At 41.7% G+C, this 16,702-nt stretch overlaps 1 protein-coding gene across 1 annotated transcript in view; it reads left to right on the forward strand.

Moving 5' to 3' along the window:
• The window catches only part of ABCA13 (ATP binding cassette subfamily A member 13), a 285,349-nt gene that overhangs the window by 255,299 nt on the left and 13,348 nt on the right, over window positions 1–16,702 (forward strand). Inside the window, exons 57-59 of the mRNA XM_034761320.1 lie at window positions 5,116–5,250; window positions 8,202–8,305; window positions 11,360–11,452. Coding sequence (XP_034617211.1) covers window positions 5,116–5,250; window positions 8,202–8,305; window positions 11,360–11,452 — 332 coding nt within the window. The remainder of the gene's footprint in view (window positions 1–5,115; window positions 5,251–8,201; window positions 8,306–11,359; window positions 11,453–16,702) is intronic.

Here is a 16,702-nt window from a genome sequence, read left to right on the forward strand (position 1 = left end):
TACAAACGTGGTTCCTACCTTAATCTCCAATCCTACACAAGTTTACAGAGGTGCTTAACTTCACACACTTGACTAGTCCTACTGGCTTCAGTGGGATTATTTGTGTGTAATGTTAAATGTATGGTCAGGAGTTCACAGCATCTAGGCCTTAGATTTTATAAGTCAGTGGGAGTTGGATTGGACTCTAATTTAGGAAGAGGAGAGCTCTTTACTTGAGTTAGAATTATCAGGGTAACACATTTTGAAGTATTCCTAAGGAACGTTGGAGACTAGAGATAGGGCTGTCTATCTATGAATGTGAAGAGTTGTTTTAGTTTCCTGGTTCTGCGGGAGAGGGGAAGAGTTGAGAGAGTTTAAAGTGTGCATTGAGGAGGTGCTCAGGTGAGAAACACCAACTATGTGGTTTGGATGAAGTCACAATGTATATATTAGTGTACAAATCTCTCATATATCCCTTATTTCAGTCTGAGTTACCTATATCCCGCACAAACTAAGGAGTCACATCACTTTCAACTGTGGAAAATTATTTATATCATAAATAAAAACTCATGAAAATGAGGACAGAGAGTGTCATTAATGCTAAATGAAGGAATCCCACAGCATTTTCAGTTTTCTGCATGAATATTGTGTGTGTGTGTGTGTGTGTCACTTTAATGTCTTTGTCAGACATCATGTCCCACATTTGAGCTTAGTCAAGATGAGAGGTATTTTCATGTATACTTTATGGTGTGACACCATCCAAACAACAGTACACCATTAGGTATGCAGTTAAATGAAGTTATAATGGAGATGTATTGGCTACTTTACAATATATCTAATTTAGATGTAATTTAGATGGCATCTTCATTACTATTTAGATTATATTAATGAGTTTGGGACTATTACTGCAACTGTAGTCTCTCTCTATAAATATGTTAATGAAAAAGAGATAGCGGGAGGGGGCATCTGCTGAAGAGCATGATAGAATAAAATGTATCATGTTATATTTGATGAGCTAAATTCTACTGTGCTGCTTTAGTGGATAAGGTTTGAGGGAGATACAAGGACATAGGGAGCCTCTTTCTAAGAGCACCTAGCAAAGCAAACTCTCTTCATAGCACTCAAGACGGCACTAGGGAGTGAGAAAGTTTTATAACACTTCTGCCTATGCACCTTTGTGAATCAGGCCCCAGGGCTGCACTGTTACACTTCTATTGTGCGGACAATATACTCAGGGGTGAAAGTAACTTAAAGGACTTACCAGTACGCTGGAGTCCTGAGCGGGTGCGGCCTCAACCAGAAGAGGCGTGGCCTCAACGGGAAGAGGCGAGGCCTTTCACAGTTTAAAGCCCTGGGCTCCAGCTTTGGCTGGGAGCCCCAGGGCCTTTAAATCACCCAAGAGCTACCACCTGCAGAGGCGGCTGGGAGCCCTGGGGCGAATTAAAGGTCCTGGCGCTCCGGCTGCCGCAAAGCTCTGGGCCCTTTAAATCACTGCAGGAGCCCTGCCGCCACTACCCCGGGGTGGCAGGGCTCGGACTTGGGCTGGGGTAGTGGCGGCAGGGCTCCGGCGGCTGCGGGAGCCCGGGCCCGTTAAATACCCGCTGGAGCGCGGCTCCCGGGGCTCCGGCAGCTGGGCTTTGGCGGGGATTTAAAGGGCGTGGTGCACCTGCCACTTTAAATCACCTCCGGAGAAGCCAGTCCAGTCCGGCACGGTGTACCAGCTCTTGGTCCGGAACGGCTTATTTTCACCTCTGAATATACTAGACCTTCAGCCAGCTTGTGTATATGCTGTAATCATCTGCAAAAGCTAGCTGGGAAGCTTTATGCATTCAAAGGAACAGCAAAATGAGTACCATGAAATGATCCATAGTCCCACACTTAGAAGCCAGCAACATTTCTGTAGCACAGGAATAACCGGCCTGAATCAATGGTTATAACCTATTTAGAAAGGATCGAGTGGGCAAAAAGGAAGGGGTCGTGGCACTCTATGTCAAAAATGGCCTTACTTCTATATTTGGCACTGGTCTGACTGTTGCTGCAATACTGTTATTACAATTCAAGAAGGATGTTGATAAATTGAAGAGGGTTAAGAGAAGAGCCATGAGAATGATTAAAGGATTAGAAAACATGCCATATAGTGATAGACATGAGAAGCTCAATCTATGTAGCTGAACAAAGAGAAGGTTAAGGGGGTCATTTGATTACAGTCTAAGTACCTACATGAGAAACAAATATTTAATAATGGTCTCTTCAGAGAAAGGTATAACACAATTCAGTGGCTGGAAGGTGAAGCTAGACCAATTCAGACTAGAAATAAGGCATAATTTTTTAACGGTGAGAGGAATTAATCACATTGGAACAACTTAACAAGGGTCATGGTGGATTCTCTTAATATCCCTTTTTCTTTTTAATGTCACCGGGTGTCAATGGAAGTTGACTGTGCTTAGCACTTTGCACAGCCAGACTCTTTATTTGAAAGAGAAACTCCAGTGCTCAGTTATAATATATTAGGGCCAAATCCTCTGGCCTTCTTCAAAGCCAGAGATTGCACCAAACACAGCAGAATCTCTGCAGTTCCACTATACATGGGGAAGAGGAGGCAAAGAAGTGAACAGGCCATGCAGGAAGACTCAGCAACCCCATGTTTTCTTACTAAGCCAACTTCTTGTAGCATCTGTCTCGGAAGTGGAGCAAAACAAAGTTTGTGGGTCACCTGGGGAATAGCAAGAAAACTTGCACTTTGCATCACCAAATTGCCAAAATGGTGGTTTCCTGATTGTCAATACGTTTTTTTTTAACTTGTGCATATTGCAGATAGTTAGGACCATATTTCTTTCATCTGACATTTTTAGCTGGTTATAGCATGGACATGCACAGAAAGCAATAACCTGTTCATGCAAGTGATGGAGTCTTTCACCTATGTACACGGGTGACAGTGCTGGAATATGGTATGTGCAAGTGCTTCCACATGCAGCATTGCACATACTCAAGAGGGGTTTGGGTTTGAGATCCCTTTGTAAGATTTTTGTTCATTTTTTTGTTTTGTTTTTAGATGTAACGTTAAGAATGTTTTCTATGGTATACTGAGGTTCTCAACTGTTCCTCAGGAAACTTTGCATAAGGACAGTTTGTTTATATAAGCTTATTTCCAATGGCCTGATCATGTATATACCAGTAATAGGTTGTAAATGTTCACTTCTCTGTGTTGATAATTTTTTTGTGAATTCACTGAGCTGACTGAGTTCTGTCTAATTTTAACCCTACAATTTCCCATGACTTTTGCTGTTGACACTCAGATGGTGCAGAGGAAGAGGAAGTGTGCATAACTGTCCTGCTCTGGATTTTCTGGCAGATGATCTCAACTAGTGCCCATGATAGGTGGAGACCAATGGAATTGTAACCTGCTCTCCGACTGCTCTTCCCCTTGTTGCTATACACAGCATAAGCTGCATGCACTAGAAGATGTGGCTCATTTTCATATCTAGAAAACCAGCTACATTAAGGGTTTGGTTGAGCAGAAATGTTAGGATTCTGACTGCCCCCTGTGCAGGAGACACCAAGTCTGAGAAGGTTGATTGACTCTTTTCTCTTTCCACTAGTGCCCCTGTCCAGGGCCTAATTTGCCTCCCCTCTCCCCCCACCATTTACGTGATCAAGTTAAACAAAAATATTTTGGACTAGTTTGCTGTAACACTTTGGAGATCACCCAGGCTGATAAGGGGTTCTGTTACCTACTGCCTTGTAACTTTGGATGCCTTAATGCTGTCTGTGAACAGCTATATGTGAGGGCATGCTGGGAAACTTGGCAAAAACAGTAGGTAGCTTGTATTAGAAAAGGTGCCACTCCCTTCCTGATTACTTCACCCTGTCATAGCCAGGATCCAGTGTTTCACAGACAGCACCCTGCGTAGATGCTAGCCCTCAGTTTCTGGATACCAAACCTCAAAACCTGTTTAAAAAGGTTTTTTAATTTCTTTCTCCTGCCATGACGACTCATCATTGTTCAGAGTGAAGGAAACTCCCTCCTTTCCAATAACTTCAATGTTCCACTATTGTGTCTTCCTGGTTGGACAATGGATGGGTACTTTAAGTTGGTTTTATGTAAACAGCTAGCCACTGCCTGCCTAATTACATCACTTCCTGTTATGATGATGTAGTTGCACCACAGTTACAATTACAATGTTCTACACACATACACATGCAAATGTTCATAGCCATCCCCTGCATAGAAATCTCATAATGACCATCAAGTTCAGAACATTACAAGCTTTCATAAAAGACCTTACTTGACATAAGTTTATGCACAATAACATTGTATACAACTGCTTAATTCAGGTGCTTATTCTCTGGGGTTCGGACCCCCTTTTCTCTCCAGGGTGTGTGGACCCTGATTGTCACACTTGCCCTTCTCCTTTACCAGCTCAGCCTGCAAGTGGAGATGTTATCAAGTTAGCCCTGTGTCTTGTTTAACTCAGTCATTTAGAATAGCTGAACCCATTACTCATGTGATCACCTTTCTGCTGATCCCATCTTTCTGTGTCTGACCTATTATTTCATTCTCTCAGATTCTCTAGCACTTGAGAAATGTGTTTGATCAGATAGATATTACAGAAACTAGTTGGAATGAGGAGCATTTTAAATTATTGACTCAACAACCCAAAATGAATGCAAATGACTGTTACAAGAGTTGACAAAGCCAAATTTTCTATACAAGAGGCTGTCTTATCCTTGGGGGTCCCCTAGCAGCATCCTTTTATTCTCAACATTTTGCCTGACAGATTCCAGGGAGCCTTCTTCCAGGACTTAAAAGTAACAGCATGTGTCAGATGAGAAAAATGGAAATACTTTGTATTCGTTTTTAATATGCTCAGCCAGAAAAAAAGATTCCATACTAGTGCAGACTCTGACAGTGGTTTTCAGTCCGTGGAACCTGGGGGCCCTCAGACTGTGTCTAAGGGGTCTGTGAAAGGTTGTCGTTGCCATAGAACAGTGTTTTTCAACCTGTGGTACACACTGTGTCTAAGATTTCCACATCTCCATTCACAATTTTTAGGGGTCTGCAAATGAAAAAAGGTTGAAAACCACTGTTCTATTGAATAGACTAGTTTGACCAAGCTTGTCATTTCTTAATTACAGGTAGCTGTGGACCTCGTTAGCCGATTGCACCTGGACGCCCATATTAACAAACTGGTGAAGACATATAGCGGTGGCACAAAGAGGAAGCTTTCTACAGCTTTGGCTTTAGTTGGCAAACCCCAAATACTTTTACTGGTGAGTAGAGTGAACAGAGTAAACCACTGTAGTGGCACAGCTGTGCCACTGTAGCACTTCAGCGTAGATACTACCTACACCAATGGGAAGAGTTCTCCCATTGCTGTAGTTAATCCACCTCCCTGAGAGTCAGTAGCCTCTTCCATCAACCTAGCGCCGTCTACACCGGGGGTTAGGTCAGCATAACTCCATCTCTCAGGGGTGTAAATTTTTCACTGCCCTGAGAGCTGTAGTTTGCTGATGTAAGTTTCCAGTGTAGACCAGCCCACAGGGAGAAAAGGAGCAGCTGAAATAATAGTGGCTGATCCTGGAAGAAGCATTGGAAGAGGTTTTTGGCCAGGGTTGCGGGCTGAAAAGAGGCACTCTTGGTGCTGTGAGTAAAAGAAGTTGTTTCCTTCTATCTGATTCCTTCTGTGTTCGAGACATAGGACTTTGTACATTCTTTGTAAATAAACAAAACTGCATCAAAGAAATACCTGACTACCACCAGTGTCTACTCCCAACTGGCACACCCACAGGAGGGGACCCCAAACTTTGATAAGCCACTCAAATCAAAAGGGGTAATACTGGTGTCAGTAACAGGATCCAGTTGCCAACGATCGAGATTGTGAGCTGGTGTTCCTGTGTAACCAAGTTGGAACAGATAACAAAGGTGCTTGCAGAAATCAAAAATGGCCAGTGGGATTTAGTACAAGACCAGAAACATGAACTGGAGGCTTCACAAAAGAATTTAAAACAAGACTTGGAAGTTTCACAAAGGGAACTAACACAGCATTTGGAGGATTCCCAGAAAGGGCCGAGGACCGCCTTGCAAGCAGAGGTCAGATCTCTGGAGCAACAGCTACAATGTCTCCAGACAGGTTGGGAAGACGAATTGCAAAGCTCCCCAGAATTTTAATACCCATGAGTAGTTCTAGATGAACAGTGAGGAGAATCCTTCCATTACAAGATTTCCTCCTCAATATTCCATATTTTTGAAACTATCTGCCATCTGGTGTAATCTGATAGATCTCCTAGGCAAAAATTATGCTCTTCAAAAGCATCTTCATGAGCCAGGGATAAAAGTAACATGTAGCAGGAGGGTTTAGTAAATATCCAGAGAAAGATGGGTACCTTCTCTCTTTTCTTACCTTATACTGAGCCCATCATATGGTGTAAGCATTCCTCTAGAGGAAACAAAAGTCCCCTCCAATTTCCCTTTCTATGCCTGGGAGGGGAGGAATAATTAAATAAACAAATCTCATAATCCTTCAGAAATGCCACTGGGTGGGAGTATACTCCACAGGGTAAAGGGATAAAACATCAATCCCAAGAATTTGTCTCCAAAGTGAGTACAGAATGGGTTAAACTAGATTAGTGCACTTACCGAGCTGTGCCTCTGAATCTGCATATGTTCATAAGGCCAGAGATACTTTGCTTTCTCTAATTTCATAGCACTAATCCACTTATGTGTTGTATGGTTTTACTTACATTTTTTGAGCTCAAACTGATCTTGGATGACTTGGCAAAAGGGGAAGGTTATCTTCTTAAGTCAACGCTTCCCCTACTCTCAGAAGGTACTCCAACTGTTATGTAATCTCTTTAGGACAATCTGCCACCACAGGCAGCCGTTTCAATTTGCCTCTTGCTGTGCAAGATGCATCCTCACATATGTAGTGTCGAGTGGAAAAAAAACACACTTTTAAATAACTTGAATGCTCTAAAAGGTTTATACATATTATAAGTGTTTTAGGAAGGATTACTTATTAAGGATTTATAGAGGGGTTTATTTATGAAGGATCCATAATTAGGGAATAGAAGTAATACCATGTGAAGTGTTTTCTCTATTAAAGTGACAATGTTAAAAATAGAACCAATTTACCCAACAGATCTGCTCCTCGTTAATGTTTAGAGTCATCTCTTCTTATTTAGGTGATAAAAATATAAGTTGTTTGGGTTTTGTTTAGTTTTTTACTGCCTTTTACTCCTGACAGCCCCAGAGAGCCAACAAAGCAACTATAAGAGAGACTGAGATGGACTCACTCTCTCCTTGTGTCATTTGTGTCTAAGCACCAAAATCGGAGTTAGAGCAGCATGCTCCAACTTCTTGTGCTTCTTGCTTACAAGACTCAGCTAGAATTCCTTCCTGAAAACAAACCAGCCCCACACCATTGGTACTGATAGCCAGTGCCACCCTCATGACACCTTGCATTCAGTGGAACCATTGAAAGGGCTGTCTTCTCTGTCACTACAAAAGTGGAGAGGATGGGTTTTAAAGAATAAGGGCCAAGTGATACCTTTTGCTGATGGAAGTGGAAGATATCAAAACCCATCTTATCAGGTGCAGAGGATGCAGAAAGGGGAAGTGCAATCTCTGCAGCTGCACTTCCTATCCCACAGAAGCCCTCCTTGACTGCTCCAGGAGATTTAGTTTCCATAGCTTTTGGAAGTGTGGGACTATGAATGGGACAGGCTGGGGCGATGGCTGGCCTCTGCCATGTTATCTTCCCTCAAACCCTGAGGGGTATTATGGAGCAAGGCAATGCTGCCTGTGTCAGTATGTAGTCACATGGTTCCCCCCCACACACACACACACGCACAGATTGGAATGCCCTTTGAAGGAAAGCATGGCATAGAGAACCTGGCGGAGGGAAGCTGTGTTCCCATAGAGCACTGAGGAGCCATGCGTGATTGTGCAGGGAAGACAGCATGGAGATACAGGACCTCTAATTTGTTAGCCCATGCCTCTGGCAGATCCACAAGTTCTAGGCAGGGAGGAGCAGCAAACACTGCACCCCCACCAAACTCTACCCAACAGAACAGAGAAACTTTGCTAACCCCAAGTCAGAGACCTCCCTTCCCCTGCATGTAAATAGACCATTGGAGGAGCATCTGGCCCTAATTGCATTGTCATCAAATTCTTTCTCTCCCTTCTCTACTCCCATCGTTAACTGATGCATTTGTTTCTGTAGGATGAGCCCAGTTCTGGAATGGATCCCTGTTCCAAGCGCTACCTCTGGAAAGCCATCATGAAGGAAGTTCAGGATGGCTGTGCTGCTGTGCTCACATCCCACAGGTGCAATATTACCACATTGGCTAACCTCCTCTCTTTGTCTAATCACTTGCTCTAATTGAGTTCTGAGGCATATGCCTCTGAAAGAGAGAAGTTGATATTTGTGTTCAGGATGAAAAGTGCTAAGGTCTCTTACTATATTATGGCAGTTCCTTCTCATCCATGAAATCTGAATTTGCCTAAATTTGGGTGTTAAGGACTACATTATGGCTTGATGGGTATTCTGAGAGAGGGAGGAGATAATGACCTTTCCACTTCCCTTGCTCTCCCCATTCAAGGATCAACCACTACTACAATCCCTGTGTTCCCTGAAGTACTAGGACTATTCCTTTTAAGTCTCTCCCAACACCATCCCCCAAGGAACTACCCATCACCAAAGGGGACAAGGAGGAGAGGTCCATGGCCATTTCCCTTCTCTGGACTGACCAGAGATGGTGGTTGCCATCGGAGTGGGGAAGCATGCCGCCCCAACTTAAAGGATGTTCCAGTATCAGGTTTTAAATTCAACCACAGCTGTCCAGAGTAGAGTGCAGGTAAATATTTTCAAATGCACAGGGCTGGAGCCCCAGCGTGCCCCCCAGTGCTGAAGCCCCAAACCTCAGGGCTTCTGGAAATACTATATGAAAACTTACACCATCTATCTGTACTTCTGGCACTGAAAATGACTGTACCCTCCTGGGATACTGTGGTTCTTCACGATCCCCAACATGGCTCTAAACGTCTTGTGAATCCTCGCTAATATGCTCTCTATTTTGTCAGTTTAATGGAGGAGACATTGAAACTGTTTTGTAGGATCTATGGTAACTTGAATAAATTGCATGTTCCCTGCAGGGCACACTACATAGTAAGTATAATTATATATAAATGGCTTAAAGTGAGGGAGCAATCTGATTCGCTGATAGAAATCTCTATCTGTGTAATTATGAAAGAACGCCTAGAAGGGGCAGAACTAATTAATCAAAACACTGAATTAATGTTTTGATCAAATTAAATCCTGAATTAGTAAATGAATCAATAAAATGCCACAACAGAAAATTTGTTAGATATTTTAAATGAAAGTTGCTTCAGATGTGTTCAAGACATTTTCTCTCTGTGAATGTTCAATGTTTGAAGCTCACAGAAAAATGAATTTAAAAGTTGTTTGGGTATTCATGGAAACTGAATCCTTAAATTCACATATGTGAATGTTTGTATCCAAATTGCTAGACTGTTCATCCAGCTAGGGAACAAAAACATGTGATTTAAGTAAACAGTCACCGGTAAACAACACAGCTTGATTTTCCAACCACAGAGTAAAACCATCATTTTCAAATAACAAATAAACTGAGGATAATGGTGATCAGCTCAAAGATATGTTGTGAGCAGGAAAAGAAAATAAACTCCTCAAATAAATTATTGATAATCATTCATTCAGCTCCATGAATGAATGTTTTTAAGCTAGAGTAGTAAAAATTAACAATGGTAGTGTACATGGATTCCAATTCCAGTTAAAGCACACTGCTGTCACCGGTTGCATGTGGGCAAGATTTGATATTGGAAGCCAGATTTTCAAAGTACCTCTTAAATGGGAAATGCATTTGTGTTTGTAAATGCAGTTTTTTGTGCATCAACAAGTATACATATAAAATATATGGGTCCTTTTTAAGGGACCCTCTTAAAATTTAGTCTCTGAAGTTAATGGGCTTAAATTTTGGAGAGTACCTCTGTTCTTGGAGGTTGTATTAATTGTTCCCATAGGGCTGGATTGTGGTATTTAACTACTATCCCATTTGGGGGCAGTGTCAGTTGGCATCGCCCCAGAGGTAGCATTGGGAGGCATTGTACCTCAAAGCGAATGCCTCTTGGAGCTAGCTACCTGTTTGTGCTGTGGGGAGAGCTATCTACAAACCACGTTTAAGGGCTGTAACATACTCCCCACATGTAACGGGGCAGAGCTATGGTCTACCTAATCCCTATCTGTCCCTGACTCAGTGCCCCCTTTTGAATGAGCTGCTCTCACAGGAGTACTTCAACAGTGCTTTCCCAAGTGCAATGGCTGTAATTCTGGTCTGCCCATAGGTGGGCCAAACAAGGGTAGGGACTGATTCCTTGCTCCCCTACCCTACATGGCGATGTAAAGTCAGGGCCACAGTGAACTGCAGGTACATTGAACTATCTGTGCGCACACACACACACGTTACCAGGCATCTCACTCGTGAGTCTGTGTGTCAATGGTGAATTGCAGCCACCTTTATTCTCAAGTGCAGAATTATGCCTGTACAAATGGAATATTGGTTGAGGCGCCACTGAAAATCAGACTCTCACATATGCCCATTGGATGTTGGTTTTGGAAATATACCATTGTAGTGGGCTATTATGTGAAATTTATTACTGTTGCCATGGCTTACTTAATTTCTCTATGCTCTGCAAGAATTATTCAATTCCATATGAGGGTAGCGCATTTGCTCTAATATTTGTAAGTCCCGGTAATTCATTATTATTTGAAGCATTAAAATACAGCATGGTGCATCTTTTAGAACTTTGGTGCTATATCCTAAATACATTTTTATGTGGGTCATTTTGTGGTCTCTACTCTGTCGCCCATAATAATACTAAGTAGTATTTCACTTCACAAGGACTAGCACGATGCAAAAGAAGCAGTGTAGTTTTACCACGATTCCCTGCCAAACATTCCAACCCTAATTTGGAGTGACCTCCACTACGCATGTTAGAGAACACTGAGCTGATAGCCCAGTCCTTAGCGTCTCTGCTGAGAGTGCAAATAAGGTAGTTAATTAGTGCCTGTAGTACTATGGCTTTTGTAACATGGCCAAAATTATCCACTTAGAAACAGACTGAAAACATGAATTCATTTTTATAGGACTCCACCAGCTGTCATATGGTAATAACTTTTGGTCTCTACTGATTAGTGATGCATTTGAACCATTGACCTAGAAGTGAAAGGTTCTGTATCCCATCTTCTCTGCCATCCAGACATCTTCAAATTTTAATTAATATTTTGTCATAAATAACTTTCATCTTTCCTAATCATTGTTCGTTTCACCATTTTTCCTCTAGTATGGAAGAGTGTGAAGCCCTCTGCACTCGTCTTGCTATTATGGTCGATGGTGGTTTCAGGTGTCTTGGTTCTCCCCAGCATATTAAAAACAGGTATTATGTGTTGACATCTAACCTACTGCTGCTAAATTCAGGCAGCGATTTAGCTAGACATTTCAAGAGTGCCAATAGGGTATAAATACTTATAACTGCAGAACTATTTCCCCTTACCTGCTATTACTGAAGTTAAAAGAGAAGCCTTAGCAAACTAAATGGATGTATAACATTACTCTATAATCTGCACTGGTATTTGAAAGACAAAAAACTGTATCTAAATCCAATTCCTACCTGAGAAATGGATTGTGTGCAATTTGACATTTTGCTGGATTCATAAAAAAAGCCGTATGTTCATCACATGCCTCTCTGCTCATAGAAATAAGCACGTACCAGAACAGTCGCCACTAAAGAAATGCTTTCTGGCCGCTCAAATTAGCTTCAGTGGTAATTGTATGTCCTCAGAATCAGGATCTCTATTTATAAATAAAAATGTTCCTCTCTTTCCTTTTCATGGACTGAGCACACTCAATTCTGCTTTGTCTGTGCTCTGAAGTCAAACATAATCTATGTAAGTGGGTATGTTATAAAGAGGACAGGTGCGCATTAGCAACAGGAAAACGGGGCAAGAAGTAGTGAGTTAAACTTCAGCTTTTAAAACTTAAATTAAATGTTAGAATAAACTTTGTGGGTCAGTTTCTCAACTGGAGTAAATCAACATAACTCCATTTGAGTCAGTGAGGCGATGCTAATTTACACCAGCTGAGCATATGGCATTATAACTGTAAGCACATTTAATAATAATAACAAGCTCTAAAGGGAATTTTTGGGATCACAATCCCTGGAGATATCCATTCTAAAATAGATATGCATCTATCAGTTAATTGGCGGGCAATGAGAACTAGGCAGGGGAATAAACTAGGTGACACACCGGAAGTTCCTCCCAATCCTAATGAATTCAGGACACTCACAAATCAACAGCTGCTTTCAGTTTCTCCAAAACAGGATTCCAGCAGAACATATTCTCAAAAGAGAGAGTGTCTGACACAAATTCATAGTCATTATTTTTGTAAAATTAATTATTTTTAAGTGGAAAAACAGCACACCGGGCATATTTTACATTATCAGCAGATTTGCATTCCTTCTATTTGCCATGTCAGTTCTTTCAATAATTGAATCTTAATGGCATGCATGTGGGATTTTGTGATATGTGCACTGGTTATCAATATCATTGAGGCATCTGTAGTGAGCCCATAGTTAAAGCTGCACTGAGATTTTTACTTAAAAATCTCTTTAGCTCACAGTTCAGTGATTTAATGTAGTCTCCAAATTTACCACACTTATTGTTCAGAGATCTAATGATTTTTCTACCCCCCCTTCTTTTTTTGGGGGTGGGGGGCGGAGCGGAAGAAAGTCACTAACTTTTCCAGAGGAATCAATTAATATCAACCAGTTCTGAAAATTGACTCCAACAGTCTCATTTTTGTCTTTAGCTTCCTGTAGCTAAGCCACCTCCGCCACCATTAACTTAGAGCCTCACACACAAGCATCTAGTAAAATGACATGTTGGGCAAAGTAAAAATTAAATGCAATAGACGTTCCCCTTCTCCATCTTAACACTTGGGATATACCCAAAGGGAAGCCAATGAGAATTTCAGTATCCTCCATGAACTTCCATTCACTGCAGCTTTCTTTTCCCAGCTCCGCTCCATACAAACATCCCCAGCCAGCTCCTGATTCCAGGTTTCTTTATTCCGCAGCGTGGTCACCTCGCTAACATCCCAGGTTCCCACAGACCAGATACGGTGTGCTGGAGTGAAGCTCCTCTCTATTTCACAGCTCACTGATGGATTGAGTTTAGTTTCCAAATATATATCACAATTACTCTCCAGAGGACTATTACATTTTGGTGGAAAAAATAGTTACTAACTTTCCCAGAGAAATCAATTCAGACCATACTGCGTTGAAATTTAGCTGTTGCAGTTTTTTCTTACTCCCTGCTCAACACCACTGCTATGCTCACCCACATTGGATATTCACAGCCAACCGCTGGAACCCTCCTTACCTCCCCCCGCCCGGCTTCTCTTATAGTTCATTCATTACCCCCTCCTCTTCCCAGCCTCCTCCTGTGCCCCCTTTCAGCCTTACTAATCCCACTGAAACCTTACAACTCGAAATGCAATACAATTTATATTCTGCACCTCCTGTTTTCCTGGAATCCTAAATGCCCAGCTGCCAAACACTGCTTCCCTCCTCAATCTACTACCCTTACCAACCACCCATGCTACCTACTGTCTGCTTCACTCACCAGTTCCTGCTGCCTTGAAGCCTACCCACATCCCCATGTCCACTTACTCAACACCCTTTAGCGTCCCTGTTTCTTTTATACCCTGCCAACACAGTATCCACCAGCACTGTAACACTTTGTACAAACAGAAACAAAAAGAAGAAAAAAAGTAACCCCACCCCTTACACACACACACACACACACATGCACACAGTTAATTTTCAAGTAAGGTGACTCAAGTGAAGAGAGTCAATAAATCTCAGTGCAATCACTTAAGGCAGCATTAACATCTAGACGAACTGGATTTAACCTGTTCTACTGCCAAAATGCAATTGCAAACTTTCTCCCGTCTACAACAAAATTCCCCTTCCACTTTCAACTGAAATGCACAACCTTAACTCTGACTTCCGCATGATTAATGTATGCTATTGATAGATTATGCCTTAACTTGAAAAGGCTGTTGTAGTTATCACACTGAGACTGGAGTAAAGATTGTATGCTTGAGTGTGACTTTGAGGAATTTTATAAGTGCATTGTGTGTGGTTGTATCCTGGAAGTGAAAACATGTTTGTAGTGGAGGTGAGGAATCCCATTCTATTTGAGTGGTAGTGTGTGTATTGTGCTTAGTCATAATATTAATTGATTTGCTTGGTGACTGATTATGCTGAAAGGAAATGCATGTAAACCACATAAACTGTAAATTAAGAATGATTTTTGTGTGTGTTGGTTCAACAGGTGACACTTTTTTTTTAGTTTATTTTAAAGCGAGAATTCTGCTGAAAGGAAATTCGTGTAAAACATATTAATTGTATGTTAGAACATAAAAATGGCCATAGTGGGTCAGACCCATGGTCCATCCAGCCCAGTATCCTGTCTTTTGACAGTGGACAGTGCCAGATGCTTCAGAGGGAATGAACAGAAGAGGTCAACATACTGAGTGATACATCCCCTGTCATCGACTCCCAGCTTCTGATAGCCAGAGGCTTAGGGGCACCTAGAACATAGGGTTACGTCCCTGACTATCTTGGCTAATATCCTGTGATGGACTTATCCTCCATGAATTTATCTAATACTTTTTTGAACCCAGTTATACTTTTGGCCTTCACAACGCATCCTGGCAATGAGTTCCACAGGTCAACTGTGCATTGTGTGAAGAAATATTTCCTTATGTTTGTTTTAAACCTGCTGCCTATTAATTTCATTGATGACCCCTGGTTCTTGTGTTATGTGAACAGGTGAATAACACTTCCTTATTCACTTTCTCCACACAGTTCATGATTTTATAGACATCTATCATATCCCACCTTGTCTTTTTTCTAATATGAACAGTCCCAGTCTTTCAAATATCTCCTCATATAGAAGCTGTTCCATACTCCTAATATTTTTGTTGTCTTTCTCTGCACCTTTTCTAATTCTAATGTATCTTTTCTGAGTGGGGCAACCTGAACTGCATGCAATATTCAAGATGTGGGAGTTCCATGGATTTATATAGTGGCATTATGATATTTTCTGCCTTATTATCTATTCTTTTCCTAATGGTTCCTAACATCTGTCAGCTTTTTGACTGCAGTTGCACTTTGAGCAAATGTTTTCAAAGAACTATCCACAATGACTCCAAGATCTCTTTCTTGAGTGGTAACAGCTAATTTAGACCCCATTTTATATGTATAGTTGGGAATATGTTTTCCAGTGTGCATTACTTTGCATTTATCAACACTGAATTTCATCTTGAATTCCATTTTGTTACCCAGTCACCAGTTTTGTGAGATTGCTTTTTAACTCTTCGCAGTCTGCTTTGGACTTAACTATCTTGAGTAATTTTGTATCATCTGCAAATTTTGCCACCTCACTGTTTACCCCTTTTTCCAGATCATTTATGAATATGTTGAACAGTGATGGTCCCCGTACAGATCCTTTGTGCACCCTGCTATTTACCTATCGCCACTGGGAAAACTGACCATTTTTCCTACCTTTTGCTTTCTATCTTTTCTATCAGTTACTGATCTATGAGAAAACCTTCCCTCTTATCCCATGACTGCTTACTTTGCTTAAGAGCCTTTGATTTCATTAGGTTTTCATTAACATTTAATTTAATTTAATTAGTGTGTCATTTAACATTAGCAGAAGTATTTTATGTTGGTTGTACTGATGCTATGCATATTTTTATATTTACAATTTGTTTTTAACCAATTCTTTACCCATTGTGACAAAGTTCCTCCTCTATCTTGGTGGGTCCTGTGCTTACTGGCGGATTTTCTTGCCTCAGAGATTCACCATGTGGGTTGGGGAACAGCGCAGAGACCTTCCCCTCTGGAAGAACCCATAGTCAGGTCAATTGGGAGGTTTGGGGGGAACCCGGGCCCACCGTCTACTCCAGGTTCCAGCCCAGGGCCCTGTTGACTGCAGCTGTCTATAGTGCCTCCTGTAACAGCTACATGACAGCTACAACTCCCTGGGCTACTTCCCCATGGCCTCCTCCAAACACCTTCCTTAGTCTCACAACAGGACCTTCCTCCTAGTGTTTGATAACGCTTGTGCTCCTCAGTCCTCCAGCAGCACACCCTCTCAGCTCCTTGCACCTCTTGCTCCCAGCTCCTCACACTCACACCACAAACTGAAGTGAGCTCCTTTTTAAAGCCCAGGTGTACTGATTAGCCTGCCTTAATTGATTCTAGCAGCTTCTTCTTAATTGGATCCAGGTGTCCTAATTAGACTGCCTACCTTAACTGGTTCTAGCAGGTTCCTGATTACTCTAGTGCAGCCCCTGCTTTGGTCACTCAGGGAACAGAAAACTACTCATCCAGTGATCAGTATATTTGCCCTCTACCAGACTCCTGTACCCCACTGGTCTGGGTCTGTCACACCATGTTAATCTTTCTAGAAATTATATAGAGTAAATATTCCCAAATCACTTGGGAATACAGTGGTCAAACTGACAGTTGAGTGAAACAAATAAATCTGAATATTGTGTCAGCATCTGAACCAAACCTTTGTCATTGGTTCATTTCAATTTAAAAGCCTTA

The sequence above is a fragment of the Trachemys scripta genome, chromosome 2, assembly GCF_013100865.1.
Source record: "Trachemys scripta elegans isolate TJP31775 chromosome 2, CAS_Tse_1.0, whole genome shotgun sequence".
NCBI lineage: Eukaryota > Metazoa > Chordata > Testudines > Emydidae > Trachemys > Trachemys scripta.